The sequence below is a fragment of the Platalea leucorodia genome, assembly GCF_965183815.1.
Source record: "Platalea leucorodia genome assembly, chromosome: W".
Classification (NCBI taxonomy): Eukaryota; Metazoa; Chordata; class Aves; order Pelecaniformes; family Threskiornithidae; genus Platalea; species Platalea leucorodia.
The window spans coordinates 321,857-345,523 of NC_138859.1; the positions used below are offsets into that span (position 1 = coordinate 321,857).

The following is a 23,667-nucleotide window of genomic DNA, read 5'->3' on the forward strand; positions in this document are numbered from 1 at the left end:
AAACCTGGGAGCAGGTACCCGACCGGCCTCGTGCGTTTATTGAAGGGGAAGGCAGGCGAATCGGGGTGAGATTTGGCATCTCCCTCTTCACACCACCTTGTTGCAGATGGCGCCCAGCTCCTCGATCTCGCACCGCACCTCGTCTCCTCTCTGCGAGGGGCAGGGGGACGCTGGCAGCCCCCGTCGCCTTGTCCCCCGCGGGGTCCTGTATGTCCCCGCTCTGCCCCCCCCAACCCTATTTGCAGCCCCCCCTTTCCCTCACCTTAAGAAACACGGGGGGCTTCCGAAAGACCCCCACGCCAGGAGGGGTTCCTGTCAGGAGGATGTCCCCGGGGACCAGCGTGACAAACCTGGGGTGGGGGGGACACAGGCGGTGACAGCCGTCACCCCCTGAGCCCCTGGGGAGCGGTGGGGTGCCGTCGGCGCCTACCGGGAGACCCAGGCGATGAGTTTGGGCAGCCTGAAGATGAGCTGGCTGGTGCTGCTGTCCTGCATCAGCCGCCCGTTCACGCTGCAGCGGATGCTGAGGTTGTGGACGTCTGCGGGGACAGAGGGGACGCGTCACCCTGGGAGGGGACATGGGGACAGCGCCGCGGGGCCCCCGCTGCCGGGAACCCCCCACCACAGGAAAATGTGGATGCTTTTGGGCAAATTTGGCGCCCGCTGCCTCCTACGTTAGCCAGGAGAGTCCCTGTCCTGTCCCCGTCCTGTCCCCACCTGCCACCGCGTCCTTGGTGACAAGAGCCGGCCCCAGGGGACAGAAGGTGTCGAAGGTTTTCCCCAGCAGCCACTGCCTCCCGTTCCTCTTCATCTGCCAGTCCCGGGCGCTGACGTCGTTGGCCACCGTGAAGCCCACGACGTGGTCCAGCGCCGCCGACTCCTTGGGGTGGAGGGGGGGTGACAACGGGGTCTCACTTAACCCGGGGGACCCCCGAGAGGAGGAGGGGCAGGGCGGGGGTACCTCGATGTGCTTCCCCTTCTTCCCGATGACGGCAGCCAGCTCCACCTCCCAGTCCACCTCCTGCGGGAGAAGACGGGGGCTCGGAGGGGCCGCACCCCACGGCGCAGGGGGCACGGCGCGGGGGTACTCACGCTGCTCTCCTCGGGGTGTATGATGTCATCGAAGGGCCCGATGATGGCGCTGGGGAACTTGCTGAAGATGATGGGCTCCTTGGGGACCTTCACGTCCTGCTCCAGGCAGTGGTCGCGGTAGTTGAGCCCCACGCAGATCACCTTCTCCGGGTCCCCGATGGGCGCCAGCAGCCGCGCCGTCCCCCGCGGCAGCCGGTGCCGCCCCGACTCCAGCGCCCTGCGGGGCCGGGGGGGCTCAGCGCCGGGGCCGCGTCCCGCGCCGCGGCCGCCGGCGTAGGGGCACCCACCTTCGGGCGAGGGCCAGGCCGCCCTGGCCGCTCTCCAGGAAGGCGCGCATGGAGCGGGGCAGCGCCGGCTCCGCCGCGCTCAGGTCCACCAGGCTCCCCCCGGCCGCCTCCTCCAGCCCCAGCCGGGGCTCGGCCCCCCCGGGCCCCCGGAACCGCACCAGCCGCATGGCCCCCGCCAGCCGCATCCGCCTGCGGGCACCGGCCACCGGATCCTTGGGATCCTGCCCTCAGTGGATCCCGGCACTGGCCATGGCCCCCACCCCGGGGTGCGTGGGGCTGGGGACTTTGACCCCCGGCACGGGGAGCGATCCTGGGGGGCTGGCACCCTGCCGTGGGGAAGGGGTGGATCCGGCACCCGAGGGATCCTGCAGGGAAGGGAGATCCCAGCACCAGGGTCCCCGGTGGATCCCTCCCCAGGGGGAAGATCCCAGCACAGAGCAGATCCCCAGTATGGCAGCGAAACCCTCCCACGGCAGGGAATGGATCCCAGCATGGGACAGATCCAGGGGAGAGATGGGATCTCCCAGCACACCAGAGGAGGGGGAGCGGATCACCTGATCCCACACAGCCCAGATCCTGGGGGATCCCTGCCACCCTGCGCAGCCCCGCTCCCAGGGATCCCCCCGATCCCACGCAACCCCAGCCCTGGGGGATCCCTCCCCCTGATCCCACACAGTCCTGATCCCAAGGATCCCCCCCAGTCCCAGGGGATCCCCCCCGATCCCGCTCAGCCCAGCGCCAGGGACTCCCTTGGTCCCGAGGATCCCCCCCCCATCCCAGGGATCCCCCTGATCCCAGGGGATTCCCCCCCCCCCCCCGATCCCAGGGATTCCCCGATCCCGGGGGGGGGGGCACACCTACGTCACGCGCTGCGTCACCCCTCTCTCGGCACGCGCCGACCCCGCGCCACCCGCGTGAAGGTCCCCGCCGCGCCGAGTCCCCGCCCCTCCCGCCCGACCAATGCGAGGGCGGCGAAGGCGGGGCCGCGCCGGCCTCGCCGCCAATGAGAGCCGGCGGCGCTCGGCCACGCCTCCCCCTCGCCGGAGGGGCGGGGCAGCGGCGTTGCTAGGATACGGGGAGCGGCCGCCATGACGGCGCCCCGCCGCCATGACAGCGCCGCCATGACGGCGCCGAGGCCGGGGCCGGCGGAGCGCCGCGGCGGGAGCGAGCCGGGCCGAGGCGGGTGTTTCTCACCTTTATTTCATGGAAACACGCAGTGAGTGAACGAGCAACAGGCGGCTGCGGAGGAGGGGGCCGGGCCGGGGCGGGGGGCCGGGGCGGGGGCCTGGCTGAGGCGCGGCCTGGCCTCCCCGGCCCGTTTGAGAGGAGAAAAACAGCAGAAATAACCCAAATCACCCTCCCGGCCGCGTCCCGCCTCTGCCGCCACCACCCCGGGGCCCGGGGTCGCCCTCTCCGGCCCTGCCGGGGCTGTGCGCGGCCCTGGCTTCCCCCTCGGCTCCCCGGGCGGCACGGTTCATCCCTACATCATCGCCATTTCTTTTATTTAGAAAATAAACGCTCTCTCCTCATACCGCCGGAGGGCGGGGAGCGGCCTTTCCCCTGGCTGCGGGTCCCCCTAAGCGGTGCGTGGCGGGGAGAGGCGGTTCCTCCGCTTTCCCTCGGCCTTCGGCTGCTGCCGTTTCCCGGCTGCGATACAGAAACCCCCTCCCCGGAGGGTCCCGTCCCGGGGCCCCCTGCACCACCCGCGGCTGAGGGATCCTTGCTTCTGGGGGGCTCTGCCTCCCCAAATTTGTCCGGCCTGCGGGGCGGGCATGGCCCGGCGCCGTGCCGGGAAGGGCTCAGGTGGACGAACCGGCAAAGTCGTCTGTATTTCTTCTCGTCTCTTGTAACCGGAGTGCCGGGAGCCAGGTGGATTATTTTCTTCTTTCCTTTAAACCTCTCGTTTTGTCTGAAATCGTAGGAAAAAAAGTTCCCCTCGGGTGCTGGCGGAAGGCGCTGGCGGGGCCGAGTTCCGGGTGCTAGATGACGTTCTCAAAGATCTGCATGGAGCTCATGATGTCCTCGTCCTGGACAGGGCGGGAGGGAGAGGTCAGAGCCCCCCGTGTGCCCCGTCGGCCCCGGGCTGACCAGAGCTGTCGCCCCCCAACTCTCCCGCTCCCCCCAGCGCGTCGTTTTGGCATGGGATGGGGTTATGTCTTGGACCGGGAGGCCTGGCAGTGAGGAGGAGGATGGCGGTGAGGCCGAAGCCCCCCCGGCGCTGCTCACCTTCTGGCACGTCTCCAGGAACTCCTCGAAGGTCACCACGCCGTCGCCGTTCCTGTCCATCTTCTGCAAGGGAAGAGCAGGGGCTCAGCGGGGACGTCCCTGTCCCCGGCGGTGGTGACGGCCCCGGCCCGTGCCAGCCGGGGGGTGTTGGTGGCCACCGGGAGGGGACAACGCGGGACGGCCTCACCTGGAAGAAGAGCTCCACGTGCTCGGCGGGCGCGCTGTCCCGCAGGGTGGGGTGGGTGCAGCGCCCCATCATGTCGTAGATGGACTTCATGATCTCCAGCATTTCCTAGGAGGGGACAGAGCGGGGACAGGGTGACAGGAACCCTCCGAATGAGGGCACTTTTGTCCCCCAGCACCCGTGTCTGCCCTCTCCGTCCCTCTCTGGGCACCCCCGCGATGCTCCCACCCTGCCCGGCCCCGCCAGTCCTCGTCCCCGCTCCCCGTCTCACCTCCTTGGTGATGTAGCCGTCTTTATTAATATCATAGAGGTTGAACGCCCACTTCAGCTTCTGCTGCACCGTGCCCCGCAGCAAGACCGAGAGGCCAATGACAAAATCCTGCCGGAGGAACCGCGGCCGTGAGCAGGGACGTCCCACAGGCACCGCCGGCACGCCCGGACCCCGGGGACGGACCCACGTCCCGCCTGGCTCGGCCGTTCGCCCCCCTCCAACGGTGCTGCGGCGCTGCCATCGATCGTGGGATGCCCCGGGGGACTTTTTCCTATTGATCCCGTTTCTATTCTCGCTTGTAGCTATTTTTAATCACCACGGTAAAACCGGCTCCGGCCCCCCCGCCAGCCGCCCCTGCCGCAGTGCCTGGAACTCTCCCGCCGTCGAGAAGTCCGAAGATTTTGGCCGTCGCCGCTGCGCTGAGCTTTTATCCCCGACCGCACGCGGGCGAGGAGGGAGATCTGATGAATCACGCCGCTGGGCACGCTTACAGCCGGCCGCGGCTCGAGGAGCGCGGCGCTGGCACGGCTTTTCCCAGCGAGAAGCCGGGCGCGGAAGCGGTGCCGGGACGCTCACCTGGAAGCAGAGAGCCCCGTTGCGGTCGGTGTCGAAGGCGTCGAACAAGAAGTGCGCGTAGGTGCTGGCGTCTGCGAGGGGAGGAAGGCGAGAGCCGGTGAAGCCCCCAGCCCGGCACGCACCCGCATCGGGATTTGGCGTTTCCTCCGGACGCGGCCCCCTCCCGGCACCCGACGCCGGCCTGGGGGTCCCCGCGACTCACCGCCTTGGGGGAAGAACTGCGAGTAGATGAGCTTGAAGGTCTCCTCGTCCACGAGGCCGCTGGGACACTCCTGGGGAGGAGAGCGGGCGCCCGGTGAACCCCGGCTCCACCAAAGTCCGCCCGCCAGCGCCGGGGGTGGGGGCCGGGCGAGGGTCCCCCCCACTCACGTTCTTGAAGCCGCGGTAGAGGGATTGCAGCTCCTTCTTGGTGAACTTGGTGCGCGCCAGCAGCTGCTCCAGCCCCTCGGGTTGGTGCCGTACGGCCGACAGCTCCAGCTCGGCATCGCCGCCGTCTGCCGGGAGACGCCGGCAAAGACCCCCGCGGCTCCAGCAGCCTCTCCGCGCTTCGTCCCGGCCTCTTTCCCGCCCGGATCCCACCCTGCTTAACACCGAACCCCCCTGACCCAGCGGCAGATCCCAAATTCCCCTCGTGGCTTGAGGAAAACCAGGGCGCTCCGGGTTTCACATCCCGAGGGAGAAGCCAGCCGACCCGGAGGGTTTCCCCGGAGCCGCCGAACCCCTGCCCGCCTCCGGCAGCACATTCCCGGGGCGCGGAGCGTTCCGGAGCCGCCTCTCACCCTGACCCCGCTAATGCTCCTTCCCGCCCGCGCCCGGCCTGGCGGAAGGTAATTAATAAATGATGGCTCATTAATAATTCCAGCTTGGGAAGCCCCCGTGGACCCGTTCAGCGCCGAGACGGGGATATCGGGAACCTCGGAAAAACCGGGCCAGGGTTGGGGAGAGGCTCCGCCGTGCCGCATGGGTAGGGACGCCCCGGAAAACCCTGGGGTGCTGCCGTGGGGGGGTCTCCCAGCGAGCCAGGTTTGCTGAGGTATGAAGGGGTGGGATTGGGATTGGGGGGCCCCAGCCTCCCGTTTCGGGGGCATTTTGGGGGTCGGTGGGGACTGGGGGCCCTGGTGCCCCATCTCAGGGGGTATTGGCAGTCGATGGGGGATTGGGGGTCCTCAGTGTCGCATTTCAGGGGGTTTTGGGGTCGATGCAGGACTTGGGGGTCCCCAGTGTCCCATCTCAGGTGGATTTTGGGGGTTGGTGGGGGATTGGGGGGCCCTGGTGCCCCATCTCAGGGGGTTTTGGGGGTCGGGGGGGTTGGGGGCCCTGGTGCCCCATCTCAGGGGGTTTTGGGGGTCGGTGGGGGATTGGGGGGCCCTGGTGCCCCATCTCAGGGGGTTTTGGCGGTCGATGGGGGATTGGGGGTCCCCAGCATCACATCTCAGGCGGATTTTGGGGTCGATGCAGGACTTGGGGGTCCCCAGCGCCCGGTCTCAGGGGGTTTTGGGGGTCGGTGTGGGCTGGGGGGCCCCAGCGCCCACCTCAGGAGGGATTTGGGGGTCGCTGTGGGCTCAGAGGCCCCCGCCATCCCACCTCGGGGAGGTCTGGGGGTCGCTGAGGGCTGGGGTCCCCCCGTCACCCCGTCTCGGGGGTCTCGGGGGCGCAGAGGCCCCCGCATCACCCTGAGGAGGGGCCTGGGGGTCGATGCGGGCCGGGGGGTCCCCGGCACCCCCTCGGCGGGGCGTTTTGGGGGGGCTGGCGCCGGCCCAACCCCTCGGGGAAGGTCAGAGCAAGGCTGGGCCATGACGCGGCAAGTGCGGGGCGCGGGGCGGGGGGCTGCCGGCTCCCCCGCGCCCCGAAACCCCGGGTTTCGCCCCCAAACCCTCCGCCGGCAGGGGAGACACCCCAAAAAAAGCAGCTTTTACCCCATGGGGAGCATTTACGGGCCCAACAGGTCCTGCGAGCCGGCGGGGGGAAGGACGGGGACACCCCGAGATGCGGCGGGGGGCTGAAACGAAATTAAATTAATTACTGAGGATTAATTAAAGCGGGGGGGAGCTGCGGGGTTACCTTCCACGGAGATGGGCTCCAGGATGCCGAACTGCTTGAGGACGGCGATGAAGAGGAGGATGACCACGGCCACGGCGCACAGCTCCATGCCCTGGATGCCCATGGCCGGCGGGGGGGGAAGGCGGCGGGGTTCCCCCCCCAGACCCAAGCGGGGCGCCCCGGGGCGAGGCCGCCGGCGGCCGGTGCCGTCCCGGTGAGCGCCGGGGCGCTGCCGCGGGGCCGCCTGCGCCGCCGGCCTGCCCTCCCCCCTTGGCACGCGCCCAGGCCCCCCCGCCGCGCCCGCCCCACCGCTTTGGGGTTGGCTTGGCCGCGGTTTTTTTCCCATATTTGCTTCTTTTTTTTATTTTTTTTTTTTTTTTTTTTTAATTTTTTAATACCACCCCCGCCCTTCCCCGCCGGCCGCCCCCGCGGCACCCATGGGTGCCCCCTTCACCCCAGCCTGCGAGAACGGGGGGGCCCAACCCAGCGTGGCCCTAAAATGGGGTAAAAAAAGGCGGGTTTTGCCCCCCCGCCGGGAGGAGGCGGGCGGCAGCCCCCCCCCCCCGCCCCTGGGGGGGTCAGTCGGGGCAAGTGGCGGCGGGGCCGCTACCGAGCGGCGCAGGGACCGGTGGGGATGAGTAAGCAGCCGGCCCCGCCGGGAAGGGCTCCCCGGGGAGCCGCGGGGGGGGCGTCCCCGTCACCCCCCGCCCCCCGCGGCCTCCTCCCCTCCAGGGTGGCGCGACCCCGGCGTCCCGGGGGCGTCCCGGTCCCCCCGGCCCCGGGGACGCCCTCCCTGTCCCCCCGGGGGCCTCCCGTCCCCGTGGCCCCGGGGACATCGCCCCCGGCCCCCCGGGGCTCCCGGCCCCGCCATTGCCCCCCGGGGCCGCACGCAGGGGCGGGGCTTCTGCCCCCGGGGCGGGGCTTCTGCCCCACAAGGGGCGGGACTTCTGTCCCTGTGGGCGGGGCTTCCACCCCCGGGGCGGGGCTTCTGCCGCTCCAGGGGCGGGGCCTGTTGCCAAGGGCGGGGCCGTGGTTGCCGGGGGCGAGGCGCGCCCGCCGACCGAGGGGCGTGGCTCTGTCGCGCGCCTCGCCGCCACTTCCGCTTCCGCCCCCGCCCCCGGAAGCGCCGTTTGCCGCCGCCGCCGCTGCCATGGCCTCAAGGTTACTGCGGGTGAGCGCGGCCCTGCGGCTCCTGCCCGCCGCCTCCGCGCCCGCCCGCCGCCTCGCCGTGCCCGGTGAGTGGGGGGGGTCCGGGGAGGGGGGGGCAGCGGGGCGAGGCCGCGGCCCGCCGCTCTGACCGCCGTGCCCCGCAGGCGGCCTGGCCAGCGATGAGGAGCAGGCGACGGGGCTGGAGCGGAAGGTGCTGGAGGCCATGAACAAGGGGCTGGTGAGTGCGGGGGGCCGGGGGGGGGGGGCTCGGGGCCGGGGGGGGCCGGGGCCCGGGCGCCCGCCGCTCACCCCGGCCCCCCAGGACCCCTACAGCATGTTCCGGCCCAAGCGCTACGCGGGCACCAAGGAGGACCCCAACCTCGTCCCCTCCATCAACACCAAGCGCATCGTGGGCTGCGTCTGTGAGTGTGCGCCCCCCCGTCCCTCCGCCCCCCCGTCCGTCCCCCCGTCCCACCCTCCTCTTCCTCCCCCCAGGCGAAGAGGACAACAGCTGCGTCGTCTGGTTCTGGCTGCACCAGGGGGAGGCCCAGCGCTGCCCCTCCTGCGGCGCCCACTACAAGCTGATCCCCCACGAGCTGCCCCACTGAGGGACCCCGCGCCCCCGGGGCCCGGGCCGAGCTGAGCCCCCCGCTCTGCGTGCGAGCCCCCCCGCTCTGTGTCACCCCCATAAAGAGTTTGTGTGTGGAGACCCCGACTCTGTCTGCGCCGGGGGGGGTTGGGGGGGTGTGACTTTGTCGCTGTCGTCGTCAGCAGGGAGGGGACACGGGGGGCGGGAAGGGGGCGTCCCCCCCCCCGGGTGGTCAAGACCTTGGAGCAGCGTTTGGGGTGGGAGGACCCCACCCTCGCCGTCCCTGTGCCCTGGGGGGGGCTGGGGTGCGGGTTTGGGGCCCCCCTTCCCACCCGGGGGTCCCGGAGGGGGTCACAGCCCCCCTCACACACGAGGTGTCCCCCCCCGACGGAGCTCTGCGCCCGCGGGGGGGGCTGTCCGTCTGTCCATCCGCCTGTCCGCGCTGGGGGGGGCCGCAACCGGCCGCTGTCCCCCCGGGCGGCCTCCCCGCGTGCCCGGGGGGGCCCGCCGGGTGTCAGGGCCCCCGGGGGGCGGGCGGCCCCCCCCGCCCCGCCACCCCCCCCGCGGGGAGGCCCAGCAGCCCCCGGCTCTGGGGCCCCGGCCCCCACGCGGACGCCGCTCCTCACGGCGCGTCCCGGCGGCCGGCACCGGAGTCGCCCCCCCCGCCCCCGCCCCCTTCTCCCGGCGGCGCCTCCCGGGGTGGGCGGGGCCGGGGCTCCCCGTGCTGCCCGGTGTCGCCCCGGCGCCCCTCGGGGAGGGGCCCTGCGCTGCCGGGGGGGCCGGCAGACCCCCGCTGCGGCCCCCTCCCGCCGCCGACGTTCCCGATGACGCCAGGCTGGCCGGCCGTGACATCATCCACCGTTGCCCCTCCCTCCGCGCCCCGGGCCGGAGGTGGGCGGGGCTCTGGGCCTCACCGCCCCCCCCCCGCGCGGGCCAATGGGAGCCGCCGGCGGCCGTGACTGACAGCCGGGCGCGGCGGGGGGCGGGGCTCCGTCGGCGGCAGAGGGCGCGCGGGGACGCGGCGGGCGGGGCCTGCCCGCCCCACGTGACTCGGCGGGGGGAGGGGGGCGGCGGAGTGCGGCGGTGACGTCACCGCCTGTCGCAGAGGGGCGGGGCGGGGCGCGGGGCCGCGCGCCGGAAGCGGGGCGGCGCGCGCGGAAGGGCCGGCGCGGGGCGGGCGGGCGGACGGACAAGATGGCGGACGGGGACAGCGGCAGCGAGCGCGGCGGCAGCGGCGGCGGCGGCGGGGGGTTCGCGGCCGGCCGCGGCGGAGGCGGCGGGGCCGGGTCCGGGTCCGGCGGGGGGTCCGGCGGCGGCGGGGCGGGCCCGGAGCAGGAGACGCAGGAGCTGGCCTCGAAGCGGCTGGACATCCAGAACAAGCGCTTCTACCTGGACGTGAAGCAGAACGCCAAGGGCCGGTTCCTGAAGATCGCCGAGGTGGGCGCGGGGGGCTCCAAGAGCCGCCTCACTCTCTCCATGGCGGTGGCCGCCGAGTTCCGCGACTACCTGGGCGACTTCATCGAGCACTACGCCCAGCTGGGCCCCTCCAGCCCCGAGCAGCTGGCCCAGGCCGCCGGCGCCCCGGGGGAGGACGGCGCCGGGCCCGGGCCCCGCCGCGCCCTCAAGAGCGAGTTCCTGGTGCGGGAGAACCGCAAGTACTACCTGGACCTGAAGGAGAACCAGCGGGGACGGTTCCTCCGCATCCGCCAGACCGTCAACCGCGGGCCCGGCGGGGCGGGGGGCTTTCCCGGCGGCCCCCCCGGGCTGCAGAGCGGGCAGACCATCGCCCTGCCCGCCCAGGGCCTGATCGAGTTCCGCGACGCCCTGGCCAAGCTGATCGACGACTACGGGGGCGAGGAGGACGAGCTGGGCGGCCCCGGGGGCGGCGGGCCGGGCGGCGGGGGGCTCTACGGGGAGCTGCCGGAGGGCACCTCCATCACCGTGGACTCCAAGCGCTTCTTCTTCGACGTGGGCTGCAACAAGTACGGCGTCTTCCTGCGGGTGAGCGAGGTGAAGCCGTCCTACCGCAACGCCATCACCGTCCCCTACAAGGCCTGGGCCAAGTTCGGCGGCGCCTTCTGTCGCTACGCCGAGGAGATGCGCGACATCCAGGACCGCCAGCGGGACAAGCTCTACGACCGGCGCGCCGGGCCCCCGGGTCCCGGCAGCGGCAGCGGCGCCGGCGACGATTCCGACGGCGACGACGTGGACGACGACTGAGCCTCCCCCGCCCTCAGCCCCGCCGCCGGCCCCCCCCCCCCATCCCCAACCCCCCCGAAGCCCCGATCCCCCCCGGGCCCCCCCGATCCCGCCGCCGGAGAGAGAGGAACCGGCCCGACCGCGACGCCGCCCGCGTCCCTCCCTCCTCCGCGCTGGCGCGCGCTCCGCCGCCGGGCCGAGCCGCCGCCGGCCCCCGCCGAGGACTCCCAGCTTCCCGGGGGCTCGGATCCCCGCTCCGCTCCCGGATCCCGGCCCGCGCCGACGCGGCGGCCCCCCCCCCCACCATCGAAACCAGCATCCCGGCGGATCGAGAGCCTCGCCGGGGGGAGCGAGCGACGGAGGCGGCGAGCGGGAGCGTTCGGAAGCGAGAGCCGGGGCGGGGGGGCCGCATCTGGACCAACGTCCGTTCTCTCCTCTCCCCCCTCCCTTCTCCTTTCGTTTTCCCCCTCCTTTTCCAATTTTTTTTTTTTTTTTTTTTTTTTTTTGGGGTGCAAACTGCTCAACTCCAGCCCCCGAACTGGATCCCGCACGCGAGCTAGCGCGACGCCGGCAGGTTCCCGACCGTGACGGCAGACTTTCTGGGCTTTGGTGGCTCGTCCCCGGTCCCCTGCCCGCCGGCGGCGGGGGCGCGGGGGAGGCCGGCTCCCGCAGGCACCAAGCACAAGGAAAACGCGACGGGGCGCACGATCTTCCCCTCCTCTCCAAATAAGGCGGCCTCCAGCGAGCGCCGGCTCCGTACCGGCGAGGCCCGGCCAGGTTTCCTTCCCGCTCGCCGTTCTGCCGGCACAGCCGGCACCGGAGGCGGCGCCGCCGGGATCCGCGGCTGCCAAAATCCGCCCCTTCTCCTCTTTTCTTCTTTTTTTTTTTTTTCTTTCCCCTTAGCGGAGCCAGCCCGCGCCTTCCCGCGGTGCCTCGCGCCGGCGGCTCGCTCGCACCAGCGGGACTCCGCGCCCCGGCAGCCGGGGCCTTCGGTGTTGTGGTTTTGGGGGTTTTGGGGTTTTTTGGTTGTTGGTTTTTTTTTTTCTCTTTTTTCCCCCCCCCCACCTGGCCGCCCGGGCCCGCCGCGCCGGAGCCAGCGGGGCCCCTCCAGCCATCACCTCTCCTATTAAATAGATTTTTTCCACTCTCAAATGTTTTATTTTTTTTTTTTTTGTTTTTAAGCTCAATCGGCTCAATCCTGGCCTTTCCCGAAAGGAATTTTTTAGCCACGTTCTCCCGGGAACTCTGAACTGAGGGGGGTTCATCGCTCTTCATTCCAAAGTTGCAGGTCTTCTTGTCCGACGGCTTCTCCCGTTTTAGGACCTTTTTTTGGTTTTGTTCTTTTTTTTTTTTTTTTTAAATTAATTTTTTTCCGCTGTTTTTCGGGAGCCCGCGCCCGCCCGCCCTCCGATCTCAGCTGCCTCCTTAATTTATTGTCGCGGATCCCGGCGTCTCTCTCTCTCTCCGTATTTCTCGGGAAGCGAGGAACGGCCGGCAGCGCCTCGGCTTCGCCCGGCGGGGGGGGACGCGCCACCGCCTGGCCCCAAAACCCGGCAGAGCCCCGGGGGACGTCGTCTGTCCATCCGTCTGTCCGTCCTCCGAGCCCCGTCCTGCCCTTCCTCGCCTCCGTAGCTCTTTTTAAAGGGATTTTTAACGCGAATTTCTTCCGTTTATCCCGTTTTTAATTCTTCTCCGTCGCAAAGGACTGGGTTTCCTCACTCTCACGGGAGCAATAGTCTTTTATCTCGATGTCCGACCGCGTCCGTACTGTATTTTGTACCCTCAGGCAGCTCTTTCCAGTGACGTCCTGCTGTATTCGCCCAGCGTCCTCGTTCTGTGTTCGCGCGCCTTCCGTTCTTTGCCGCGGAGAAAAAAAAAAACAAAACACAACAGAAAACCAGAAAGCCCACGACGAAGCGCCGCCGCCAGCGCCGGATCGGGGGAGACGGCGGCACCGCTCGGCCGCCCCGGGGGACGCCCGGCTCCGCGGCCTTGGACTTGCCGGCGTGCGGCTGCCGGTTGCAAAGACGCAGGCGGTACCTCTCCTTTTATTTTTGAAGAGGATCATATATATATATATATATATATATATATATAAAAAAAATATATATATTCTTTTTTTTTTTTTTTTTGGCTGAATTGCGGTCGTTTGGCCTTACCTTTCTACTCCGGGGTAGCGGCGCGGTTGCCGCCGGCCCGGCTCGGCGCTCGACAGCCGCCTAGGAAATACGTGCGAGAGGAAAAAGGCAAATACCGCCAAAAAAAAAAAAAAAAAAAGGTTACCGAACCCCATAAAAGCGGGGCCCCGCGCGCAGCCGGCGTTCGCTGCGGCCACCAGAACCCCGTCTCCTGCCGGAGCAGCGGCGGGGCCGCGCGCGGAAACCTCCCGCGGCTCCAGTTCACCTCCAGCAACCAGAGTGCGGCGGGGGAAGAAATCTCGCAGCAAGAACAAGGAAAAAAAAAACATCCAAAAAAAAAGATAAAAATCAGAAAAAAAAGGGTTTTTTTAACCTTTTGTAAGCGAACCAGCGGCCGGCGAGAGCGATTCGGAGAGGTGGGCGGACGAGCCGCGGGCGCGAGCGAGGACTCGGGTCGTTTCTGCCGGGGGGAGACTTTTGGTTTGGTTTGGTGAGTTTTGGGGGTTTGGGGTCGGTTTGGCCGCGGGGCCGAGAGGGGGGAGCCGGCGGGGAGCCCCCCGCGCCGCCGAGGAGAGCGGGACGACGGTTACGCCGGCGCCGGGCTCCCGCCGGCGCCGGGATCTCCCCACGGACGGGACCTCGGCGTCGCCGAAGGCGCCGGGGAACGCGGCGGCGCGCGGCAGGTCGGAGGGTTTGGTGGTTCCCTTATATATATGTATATACACATGTGCGTGTGTGTGTATATATATGAGATTCGGTTGAGTTTTTTGGTTTGGAATCTGTAGAAAACGGGCAAATTGCTTTTTTTTTTTTTTATTTTTTAAAACCAGAAGGGGGAAAAAAATATCCCAAATTCTTGGAGCTTCCAGATTTCTGTTGCCCCGGAAGGGACGGTTTGAGAGCGCGACTATCGCTGTACAAAAAAAAAAAAAAAAAAGAAATCTTGTAAATCTTGTATAGCGCCCCGAAATCGATGTAAATACCCACAACGTCCGGGCCGAGAGCCGGGAGCCGTCGGCGGCTCCGTCAAAAGTTAAAACCGCTTCAATTTTCCCCCCCAAGAGAAAAATATGGAAGAAAATCGGAATTATCCTGCCTTGTTTCCAGCCGTTTTGGGGTCCCGGGCAGGGGCATCCCCTCGTGGTCCCTCGCCGCCGGCGGAGGACGGCGCGGGGGAGGCGGCCGGTCCCCGGGGCTGCCGCGCCGGGGAGAGCGGCGGTTTCTCTTGTTGGCGATAAAAAAAAAAAAGAAACAACCCAACCCTCGCCGGCTTCTCTTTTAAAAAAGAAAGTTTAAAAAAAAAAAAAAATAGAAAAAAAAATAGAAAAAGAATAAAGGAGCGCGAGCGAGCGATGACGGTACTTGAGCTGATGCACAAGGGATCTCTCAGCAGACACTCGGCGCCGCGCTCGCCGGGAGAGGAGAGGGTTCCCGGTGGGAGCCGGGAGCCGGCGCGGCGGCGGCCCCGCGGATGCCCGGAGAGGTGCTCCTCGTAGGGCGAGGCTCGGCCGCGGGCGCCGTCGCCCTCCTCTTCCTCGCGGAGCCGGTCGAGCCAGCGGTGCCTGTGCCAAGCGGAGCGGGTGTTTGGTGCGTCGGCGTGAGATCCCGAATCCAGGCGCCGGAGCGGATCTCGGGGCGAGCCAAGCCGGGAGAGGAACGGCCGGCGGAGAGCGCGGCGCCGGCGGCTTCTCGCCGCGGCGGTGGCGACCGTCGGGCTGGCGGTCGTCGGCGAGACCGCGGAGGCCCCGCGCCGGCGTCTCTCCGGCGTTGCCGGTGGCGTCGAGGCCTCGAAAGCGCGGCGTTCCCGGGGACTTCCGGCCTGGGAGCAGCGCCGGCGCCGCGGCCGAGCGCGGGTGTGGCACGGGCAGCTCTCCCGTCCCCGGCACGCGGTTCTCCCCGGGCAGAGGTGGAAACGCGCCGCCGGCGGGTGGAACGTCGGCACGGGAGAGCGCCGGGTCCTCCTCCGAGAGCCGCCGGGGCCGGGACTGGCTTCGGCCGCGATCTGCTGAGAGACCAAAACGTTCACCCCGAAGTACCTTGACGAAAGAAGAAAGTTTTATTCCTCTTATTTTTTTAATGAAAGAAAAACAAAAAATAAAGCAAACCATGCACTTTAGGCGGCCCAGCGCGGGGCTGCCGGCGCCCGGGGGGTCCCGTCCCCCCTCTCCCTTCCTCTGCGGCCGGCGGGGCGGCTTCGGGAGACGCCGGGGAGCGGCCGGCGGTTGCCGAAGGCAGGTCCTGGATTTTACCACTAGCAAAGACGACGCCCGACGTGACGAACTCCTCATGCTAGCGAGCACTCCTTACCGTAGCAGATTTTTGCAAATGGAGTTTTACAAGTCTATATTTAAAGAATTGTATGTTTGTAACAAATAAAAAGTATGCGGAAAAGTGAATGAAAAACCCAGCCCGGCCCCGTCTCGCTCCTTGGGGGGTCGGGGGTCCCCCGGGACGGGGTGGGCAGGGTCAGCGGTGGCCCCACGGCGGTGTGGGGCGGCCTGGGGACGCTCGGGGGACACGCAGGGGGGTCCCCGGGGTTCGGGGCGGCACAGGGGGGTCCCCAGAGGCGGGGGGCGCAGGGGTGGGCACCCCGGGGGGGAGGAGGGTCGGGCGCGGCACACGCGTGTTGCGTGTCGCGGCTCACGCCGGCGCGCAGGGACCGGCCCGGCAAGGCGCGCGCGCAGGCGTAAGGCACACGTGCTGCGCGCGCGGCTGCGTGGCGTGTTCGCGGCCGCGTGCGCGGCGCGCGGCCTGCGCCGGGCGGGCTGTCGGCGATCCCGTGCCGCGTCCCCCGGCAGCGAGGCAACCCGGCCGGCGTGCGGCGACGCAGGCGCTGCAGCCCGCGCCGCATTTAGCTCTGCGGCTCCCTGCGGGCACGGGCTCATCTGAGGACACGAGCGGGAAACGCCTGCGCATGAGCCGCCGCCGCCGCGGCACCGCAACCCCGCCGCTGCCGCGCTGCAGGCGGCCGGGGCCTGGCCTGACGCCGTCCCGGGGGGCTGCGTCCCCGCCGGCCGGGGTCCCTCACCCCTCGGGGAGCAGCTGGCAGCGTCCCCGTCCCGCACGTCCCCCGCACGCCGGGGGGCAGCTGCTCCGGCCCCGCGGGGGGACAGCGGGGGACAGCCGGGGACAGCGGGGGACAGCCGGGGCCCGGGCGCGCAGCAGGCGCCGGCGGCAGTTGCTGCCCGCGGGGCAGGTGCAGGCAGCGTTGCCTCCACGGGGACCGGGAGCAGCTGCGGGGGCGCCCGGGCGCCCCTCAGCCCCCCGCAGCCGCAGCGAGGGGCAGGGGCTGCCCGCTGCCCCCCAGCCCTGCCCGGCGCCGGAGGGAAACCGAGGCACGGGGCGGGCCGGGACAAAGGTGCCTTCCTCGTCCCCCTCCTCCTCCTCCTCCTCCTCCTCCCAGCCCGGCGCTCCCCTACCTGCTCCATCGCCGCCTCCGCCGCGCCAGGGCCCGTTAAGCTCCCCAGGCTGCTCCTGTCCTGTTGGCCCTCGCTCTCTAACAATCCGAAGTTTCCCGTATAATATCAACCTCGTCACGTAAATGGGGTTCGATCTGACGCTGGAACGGGGCTCATCAAGAGAAATTCAAGGGTTTTTATTTCCCGCGACACGCTCTTCCCCAACATCCCCCCCCCCCCCCCCCCCCCGACAGTCCGGACCGGGAATTTTTTGGGCATTTTTTGGCCGTATTTTACCCCTGCCATTACCAGCAACTGCCCCTTCTGCCTCTCAATGTCCCCCCGTGCCCCGAGCCCCGGCCCAAACCCTTCCTCGGTGCTACTGGGGCCGCAGGGACGGCTTGTGCTACCGCGGCTGCTGCCCTTATTACCCTAAGGGGCAGGACCAGCCTTTATTTCTGTATTTTCTGAAAAACACACGGGGAAGGACTCACAGGCACCGCTCACCCGAGCCTCGGCGCCCCCGGGGAGGGATTCCCCCCTCCTCGGTGCTGCCCACGCCAGCTGGCACGGGCAGCAGCCTGGCCGGGCCGATCACAGCCGCTTGTAGCCGAGGTTTAAACCTTTCCAGGCCGCGCCTCGGGCCCAAGCCGTTCGGTCGGCCGTGGGGGCGATGACAGGGCCTGGGCTGGACGGGGCGCGGCCCTGCGGCCTACAGAGGCCGCGGGCCCCGTCAGGAGCCCCCGCTGCCCGGGGAGGCCCCGGCCCACGAGCGGGCAGGCGCGGCGGGACCCGCCGACGGCCCTGACAGGGGCCGGGGCCCCGCCTGTAACGGCGGCGGCACCGGGCGAGCCCCCCCCGCCGCCCCGCTCCCCTCAGCGCCGCGTCCGCCCCCTCCCCCGCTCCGCGCAAACAAACAACACGGGGGGCGGGGGGAGAGAATGGGCGGGAAAGGCTCCTATCCTTCCATTGGCTCCGCGAGCTGTCTGTCAGCCCGGCACCGCCTCTCGCCAGACGGACGGCTCTTTCTATTGGTCGGCGATCACGTCACTCCGCTGCACCGCCCACCGGCTCGGAGGCGCCGGGCACGCCCCCCGCCCTCACCCCTGCGTGCCGTGTGCAAAGGAAAAAACAGCCGTTAAACGGGCCGCGGGGCGGAGCCAGCGGGGGGGCAAGAAGCGGCGCCGCGATTGGCCCTAGCGGGATGTTCAAACTAGTATGAGGCGTCTCCATTGGCTGGAGGTCGCCGCGGCAGGCCGGGCTCCCTCTTCGCGCTCGGGCGGGTTATTGTCTGGCGGCTCCTGAGGCGGCTCCAGCGCGGACTCGGGACCGGAGCTCAGGCGGCGGCGACGGCACCATGGTGAGGGGCGGGGGCGGCGGCCGGGCTCGGTCCGGCTCCTCAGGGGGCGCGGGGGGGGCTCCGGGGCCGGGACCGGAGCCGGTGGGAGGCCGAGGTCGGGAGGCGCCGCTTCCCCGCTGGGCCGGGGGGGTTGGCCGCAGGCCCGGGGCTGACGGGGGCGCCCGGCGGGGGCTGGAGCCGCCGCTGTCAGCGGGGAGCCGCGGCCGGGGGAGGCCTCTCTCGGCGAGAGGCCCGGGGCCGCGGCGGGGGAGCGAACGGGCGGCTCCTGCGCCGGGCTCTGTCACCGATCCGTGACCTTGGGCTCGGCGCCGCTCGCTGCCCTCCCCGAGGGGCTCCCCCGGGAGCCTCCCCTTGGCGGGGCGCCTGGAAGGCCGCCGAAAGCCCCCTCGGGCTCCCCGGGGCTGCCGCCGTTGTGTAACCGAAGCCTCTCGCCGACTTTTGTCTCGTTGCGGGGCCCTTCGGGGGAGGCTTCGTGCCGCTTCCCGGGGGCCCGGCCCCGCCGGCCGGGCGGGGAGCGGCGCAGCCGGTGCCTCCCTTGGGCTGTCAAAGCTCTCCCGGGGCGGCTGGGAGACGCCGTGGCTGCCCTCATTTCATGGGTTTTGGAGGGGAAACTGCCTCTTTACAGCTACTTTCCGTGCTTATATATCTTAAAAGTTGATTGTGTGGTAGCAAACTGATTGTCAGGGGCGTAAAACCTGCTGAGCCAGGAGCAAGTGGTCCGAAGGACGCCTGTCAAGCGGCCCGGCCGCCTTCCCCAGGTAGCCCCTGCCCCCAGGAGCCTTTGGTTTCCACGGTTTAGGTTCTAACTGACATCCCTGCGCGCCTCGGCTCTCGGCGGAGCTCGCCGGTGGCTTCCCAAGGAAGGGTCTGGCTCCTTGCGGGGAGAAGGCCGGGGTTTGATCCTCCTCGGTGCCTTATTCCTGTGGCCTGGTGCCTGAAACTCGTGGAAGTCACGGCTGCAGGGTCTGTAACCGCCGTTTAGGGTACGAGGAGGGAGATAAGGGCCCCGATCGCTAAGGGTTAACATGGAAACGCTCTGCGAGATTATGCAACCCTCGCCGGCGCTGGAGGATATCTCGTAACTTGTGGCAACAGATAAAAAGTTGCTTTTTGAAGTATTTTAGTCCCGTTTGAAACGAGGAGAATAAAAAAAAAAAAGCTGCTTGTCGGTTGCGAGAGACCCAGCGCGTTCAATCTGGTGGCGTTTCAATGTGGGAACGTGCTTCTGTGGGGAGAAGGGAAGGAGGCGTCGTGTTCCTGCACCCGTCGGCGCGGTCCCCCCGGATGAAGAAGGGAATCGCTGCCGTCTCCAACCCGACTGAGCCCCCGCGAGCGCCGCATCCCGAGGAAGAGGAGGAAATCTCCACACCGCGAAGGCGACGTTCATCAAGGAGCCCTCGTTCCTCCGCCGGGACCGTGGCCGGGAGGGGGATGAGCTTCCGCAGGGAGCCGGTGGCGGCTCGGCTGTGGGAACCTGTTGCGGCGTTTCCTCTGCAAACCCCGCAGACGGCTTAGATGTTGGTGAAGGTGGAGACAAACCTCGGGACTTCCGCTGCGAGGCTTTTCTTCCCTCTTTTAGTCAAATATCGTGTAAAGAAGCATCGGGCGGGCAGCTGCCGGCTGGAAAACTTGACGGAGAAGTGGGAAAGTTCACAGCTGGCTGATAAAAGCCCTCGGTGTGAACAGCCAGGGCTTTTCCCAGAGCCGTCTTTTATTTCCAGAGCGTGGAAATATCCCCAGATCTCCCTTCCTGATTTTTGAAGTTTTACTGAGTGATGTTTTCTACTGATAAAAGTAACTCCTGATGCTTCACCACAGCGCAGGCAGCGTCGTCGGCGCTTCAAAGCGCTTCTGGAGGCGTCTCCAAGTCATCCCTCAGCCGCTCTCATAACAGACCAGAGCCAACGGCTTCTGAAGACGCTCCTGTCCTGCCGTTGGCTGCCAAAACGCCGAGCGGGTTTGCAGGATGCCAGCATTCCCGCAGCCGGATCTCTGCCGTGGGGAGGAACCCACCTGCGCTCGGTGCCGCAGCACGCCGGCCCGGCTCTCCTGCCCACCTCCCTCCGCTTGGTTTATTGCCTCCAGAGTAAATATTTTCCCCATGCGATTTATTTCTTTTTCAATATTTGAGTTTAAGCCCAGCCGGCGCTCCCCAGCTGGTGCGAGGTGTTAACTCCCACCTCGCTGGGATGGGACGCGGATCTTGGATATCCCAGTGTTGAGCCGGTGCCTTATGTTAAGGATTAATATGCTCAGTTAGCGTCATCTCGGTCTCCAGGGATCTCTGGATCCTGCGGTTCATTCCGAGTGAGCAAGAAGGGCTGGCGGCAGCTTTCCGCTCCCTGACAGCGAGACGTCATTCCCCCTTTTTTGAAGGGGCTGGGGATTGCATTGGGATTGCGTGATCAACGCGTGATGTAAAAATGGGGATTATGAGCGTGGATGCTTTTAGGGCTCTGCTTTCCCTTTGCGGTGGCTGTACGGGGGCCGGGAGGCTTAATTCTGGGGGTTATAGCTGCTGTTTTTCTGACAGGGAGCGGGTTTTGGGGTGGTACCAGCAGGTCTGGGCACGGCCCGGCCGTTAAATGTAATTGCCATCGTTGCGAGGCTTCCCTTCTCCCTGCGGTACAAACCACCAGTCGCATGGGGGGCTGCGGGCTCTTCCCCACCGCCCTGCTGCGCCGCCCGCCGCTCTCACCTTCGTTAGAAGCGGCTCTCGTTAGCCATTAGCGACGTCGCGCTTTCTTTCATTATCCCTCGAATCGATTCATTTCCTTCACGCGGATGCCCGAGAGCCTGGCGAACCCACGTTCGGTTCTTCCTCGTTTCTCAGCAGCTTCCAAACTCTCGCGCTTCAGGGGTTTTGCCGCCCCCCCCGCAACACGATTTTCACTAAGTCCGTGATTTCTGGGGCTCCCTGACAATTTTCCGCTCCGGAGCAGGAAGGGAATTGCCCTTGAACCCCGCAGGCCTGGTCTGCAAATTCCTGCGTTCAGAAACAGTGTCCTGCCGCGCGCCGGCCGTCAGAGAAAACGAATCTGAAATCAAACTGTTTCACAACTGCCGCAACAAAACCACGCAGGCTCTTTGGGCTGGTTTCCTCCCGTTTGGCGTTTTCTGGAAAATAATGGGAATAGCGGTAGCAGGAAGTGGCAGACAGACGCCCGGGGCGAGAAAGCAGCCGCTGCGCCCCTTGAACCCCCTCGTCCCCTCAAATTCGCCTCGTTTCGGGTCGTTGGAGAGGCCACAAGTTTCCTGCGGCGGCAGAGAGCGCGTTTGCCTCGGATTACAGCGCGGCCCGTCTCTCCGGGTTAATTAAGGTTAATTAACAGGCGCCTTTCTCTCTTGCAGGCTGGTGGCAAGGCGGGCAAGGACAGCGGGAAGGCCAAGGCCAAGGCGGTGTCGCGCTCACAGAGAGCCGGGCTGCAGGTAAGGCATGCCGGCGCCCGCCGTCTCCTCGTGAAACGGGAATTGCCGAGGGAAAATTCCACTTTGGGCGGCCGGTTGCCCCAAACCCTTTTTTGGGGGGTGAAAACTTCGTGTTTTGTGATTTGCGTTGTCCCTACGGAGCGACGGGGGCTCGCAGGGGCTGCCTCCTGCCTGGGGCAGGATCCGCCTCTCCTACGGAGAGGGCGCGAGGACGGATTTGGATCAGGGCCGCGCAATCCCGCGGGCGGCTCTGTGTGGGTGTCGTTCTGCGGAGGCGCAGGGGCTGGGGGTGCTAACGAGGCTGGGGGTGCTAACGAGGTGTCGGTTGCCCCCGCCCAGTTCCCGGTGGGCCGGATCCACAGGCACTTGAAGACTCGCACCACCAGCCACGGGCGAGTGGGCGCCACCGCCGCCGTCTACAGCGCCGCCATCCTCGAGTACCTCACCGCCGAGGTGGGTCCCCGCGCTTCCCTTCCTCCCTTACAACAGAACGTAAAACAAAACAAAATAAAAATCCCCGTGTCCCTCGGGATCCCGAGTGTCTTCCCGATTTTTCTCGGCAGGTGCTGGAGCTGGCGGGCAACGCTTCAAAGGATCTTAAAGTCAAGCGGATCACCCCCCGTCACTTGCAGCTGGCGATCCGCGGCGATGAGGAATTGGATTCCCTGATCAAAGCCACCATTGCCGGGGGCGGTGGGTATCGTCCCCCCCTTCCCAAACTGGGAATTTAAAAAAAAAAATATGGGAAAATTAGATGGGAATTCGGCAGCGGTGATCGATACCAGAGGCTCGCTGCTTCCCTGGATCCGACTGGAGCGCCGGGGGGGTGATCCGTCGAGCGGGAGGAGGCGTTTGCGCCGGGCTATCGCAGAACTCCGCTGGGAACGGCGGATTTCTCGGAGCCGTGTGGGAAGTCTGACGGGAACCCTCCTCCTCCTCCTCTCTCCGCAGGCGTCATCCCCCACATCCACAAGTCTCTGATCGGAAAGAAGGGACAACAGAAGACGGCGTAGAGAGGAAAAAAAAAGCGGCCCGCTCCCTCCCATTGTCATACTGTACCCGGGACAGAAGAAATCTTGGGGATACGTGGAATTTTTTTAAGGAATAGTTCAAAGGAAGAGCGTAGCCAATTGACTGTAGAGGAGAAACCGTTGGTATGGGCTTTAGATTCAAAGTTTGACGCGCAGTTGTACCTTGGCAGGCGGCAGCAGTTGGGGCGGTGGTCGAGGGGCTCGGCTGCTCCCCCGGGTTTTATACAAAAATGGAACGGAGAAACCATTTTTTACAAAAAAAAACGACAAAAAAAAAAAAATCCCCAGCTGCCTGGCTGTGCTCTGAGCGCCCACGGGGCGGGGCCGGGCGGGGCCACGCCCCCGCCCCGCCCCCACGGCCGGGCCCCGCCCCGCCCCGGGGGGACAGACCTGTCCGTCTGTCCAGGGGGTGGGGGCCCTGGGTGTCCGTCTGCCCTGGGCATATGGGTGTCAGGTGTCCGTCTGTCCTGGGTGCATGGGTCCCGGGTGTCTGTCCTGGGGGTGTGAGGCTTGGGGCTGTGGGTCCTGGGTGTCCGTCTGTCCTGAGTATCCATCTGCCCTGGGCAGGGGCTCCCCAGTTGTCCGTCTGCCCTGGGCATATGGGTGTCAGGTGTCTGTCTGTCCTGGGTGCATGTGTCCCAGGTGTCTGTCCTGGGGGTGTGAGTCCCAGGTGTCCGTCTGTCCTGGGTGTCCATCTGCCCTGGGCATATGGGTGTCAGGTGTCCGTCTGTCCTGGGTGCATGTGTCCCAGGTGTCTGTCCTGGGGGTGTGAGTCCCAGGTGTCCATCTGTCCTGGGTGTCCATCTGCCCTGGGCAGATGGGTGTTGGGTGTCCGTCTGTCCTGGGTATTGGGATTCTGGGTATGTGTCTGTCCTGGGCAGCTGAGTCCCAGGTGTCCGTCTGTCCTGGGCGCATGGGTCCCAGGTGCGTGTCTGTCTGTCCTGCGTGCGCGGGGCCTGGGTGCCCGTCTGTCCTGGCCACGTGGCTCCTTGCCCCGCTGACCGGGGCCCGTCCGGGCTCGCTCCCGCCCCACCCCGCGCCCCGGGGCGACGCCGGCGCCAGGGCCCGGCTCCCCGCGCCTGCCCCGGGCGGGGCCTGGCCGGCAGCCGCGCAGGTGCCGCGGGCCGGCGGGCGCTGGGGAGGCTCCAGCACTGGCAATGCCGGCGGCCGGTTGCATCAGGCGGCGAGAGGCCGCCCGCTCCCACCGCCGCCCGCCGCCCCAGCCCCCTCCCGCCGGCCCGCAGCGCCTGGGGCGGCCCCGGGGGCCCGGTACCGGTTGGCAGAACCGGGCCCGGCCTGCGCGCCCTCGGCTGTGGCGGTGCCGCCGCCGCCCTCACAAGATGGCGGCGGGAGGCGTTGGGGTGGGGCAGGAGGCGGCGGGGCGGGGCGCGGGGAGCCGGTACCGGGGGGCGGCGGGGCCGAGGGCCGCACAATGGCGGGGCCGCTCAGCCCGCAAGATGGCGGCGGGGGGGGGGCCCCGTCCTCGCCGCCCGCCGCCGCCCCATCGCGCATGCGCGCCCCCGCTCCGCCGCACAGCGCACGCGCCCGCCGCTCCGCGCCTCGGCAGCGAGGGAGGCTCCATGCGGCCGCACCGGGGGGGAGCGGCGGAGGGCGCCGGTGCCCGCCCGCCCCGCCGCACGCCGGGAGGAAGGCGAGACGCCCCGGCCGCCCTTCCGAGCCTGTCTGCCGCCCCGGGGA

The 23,667-nt window shown here is 68.0% G+C and overlaps 6 protein-coding genes across 11 annotated transcripts; 3 read left to right on the top strand and 3 right to left on the bottom strand.

Annotated features, from left to right (window-relative positions):
- Nucleotides 1-19: 19 nt before the first annotated feature.
- Nucleotides 20-2,264, bottom strand: LOC309602047 (oxaloacetate tautomerase FAHD2B, mitochondrial-like). Of its 3 annotated transcripts, XM_082335348.1 has the most exons (8): nt 2,241-2,264; nt 1,380-1,744; nt 1,093-1,309; nt 962-1,021; nt 718-880; nt 431-539; nt 263-350; nt 20-150 (listed from the first exon to the last, which is right to left on the bottom strand). In XM_082335348.1, exons 2-8 carry the CDS (start codon nt 1,562-1,564, stop codon nt 88-90), a joined length of 885 nt encoding a protein of 294 aa, XP_082191474.1. In that variant the 5' UTR covers nt 1,565-1,744; nt 2,241-2,264; the 3' UTR covers nt 20-87. The 3 variants fall into 3 exon arrangements, with proteins under 3 accessions (XP_082191474.1, XP_082191472.1, XP_082191473.1); XM_082335346.1 differs by having other exon boundaries at nt 718-1,021; XM_082335347.1 differs by lacking the exon at nt 2,241-2,264 and having other exon boundaries at nt 718-1,021; nt 1,380-1,821.
- Nucleotides 2,265-4,827: 2,563 nt separating this feature from the next.
- Nucleotides 4,828-6,800, bottom strand: LOC309601826 (uncharacterized protein; the record flags this gene model as incomplete). Its single annotated transcript, XM_082335000.1, has 2 exons — nt 4,828-5,130; nt 6,698-6,800. 2 exons carry the CDS (start codon nt 6,798-6,800, stop codon nt 4,835-4,837), a joined length of 399 nt encoding a protein of 132 aa, XP_082191126.1. The 3' UTR covers nt 4,828-4,834.
- Nucleotides 6,801-7,789: 989 nt separating this feature from the next.
- Nucleotides 7,790-8,532, top strand: LOC309601607 (cytochrome c oxidase subunit 5B, mitochondrial-like). The gene is made up of 4 exons (XM_082334709.1): nt 7,790-7,911; nt 7,990-8,063; nt 8,148-8,247; nt 8,321-8,532. The coding sequence occupies exons 1-4, from the start codon at nt 7,827-7,829 to the stop codon at nt 8,431-8,433; spliced, it is 372 nt and encodes a 123-aa protein (XP_082190835.1). The 5' UTR covers nt 7,790-7,826; the 3' UTR covers nt 8,434-8,532.
- Nucleotides 8,533-9,608: 1,076 nt separating this feature from the next.
- Nucleotides 9,609-10,660, top strand: LOC309601882 (transcriptional regulator protein Pur-beta-like; the record flags this gene model as incomplete). Its single annotated transcript, XM_082335126.1, has 1 exon — nt 9,609-10,660. The coding sequence occupies one exon, from the start codon at nt 9,609-9,611 to the stop codon at nt 10,632-10,634; it is 1,026 nt and encodes a 341-aa protein (XP_082191252.1). The 3' UTR covers nt 10,635-10,660.
- Nucleotides 10,661-12,757: 2,097 nt separating this feature from the next.
- Nucleotides 12,758-16,994, bottom strand: LOC309601992 (uncharacterized protein). Of its 4 annotated transcripts, none has more exons than XM_082335261.1 (4): nt 16,644-16,835; nt 16,171-16,304; nt 14,857-15,053; nt 12,758-14,756 (listed from the first exon to the last, which is right to left on the bottom strand). In XM_082335261.1, exons 3-4 carry the CDS (start codon nt 15,037-15,039, stop codon nt 13,839-13,841), a joined length of 1,101 nt encoding a protein of 366 aa, XP_082191387.1. In that variant the 5' UTR covers nt 15,040-15,053; nt 16,171-16,304; nt 16,644-16,835; the 3' UTR covers nt 12,758-13,838. The 4 variants fall into 4 exon arrangements, with proteins under 4 accessions (XP_082191387.1, XP_082191388.1, XP_082191385.1 ...); XM_082335262.1 differs by having other exon boundaries at nt 16,171-16,310; nt 16,657-16,747; XM_082335259.1 differs by having other exon boundaries at nt 12,760-14,756; nt 14,857-15,092; nt 16,171-16,310; nt 16,644-16,994.
- Nucleotides 16,995-17,389: 395 nt separating this feature from the next.
- Nucleotides 17,390-22,236, top strand: LOC309601531 (histone H2A.V). The gene is made up of 5 exons (XM_082334576.1): nt 17,390-17,509; nt 20,861-20,938; nt 21,278-21,391; nt 21,502-21,631; nt 21,890-22,236. The coding sequence occupies exons 1-5, from the start codon at nt 17,507-17,509 to the stop codon at nt 21,949-21,951; spliced, it is 387 nt and encodes a 128-aa protein (XP_082190702.1). The 5' UTR covers nt 17,390-17,506; the 3' UTR covers nt 21,952-22,236.
- The last annotated feature ends 1,431 nt before the right edge of the window (nt 22,237-23,667 follow it).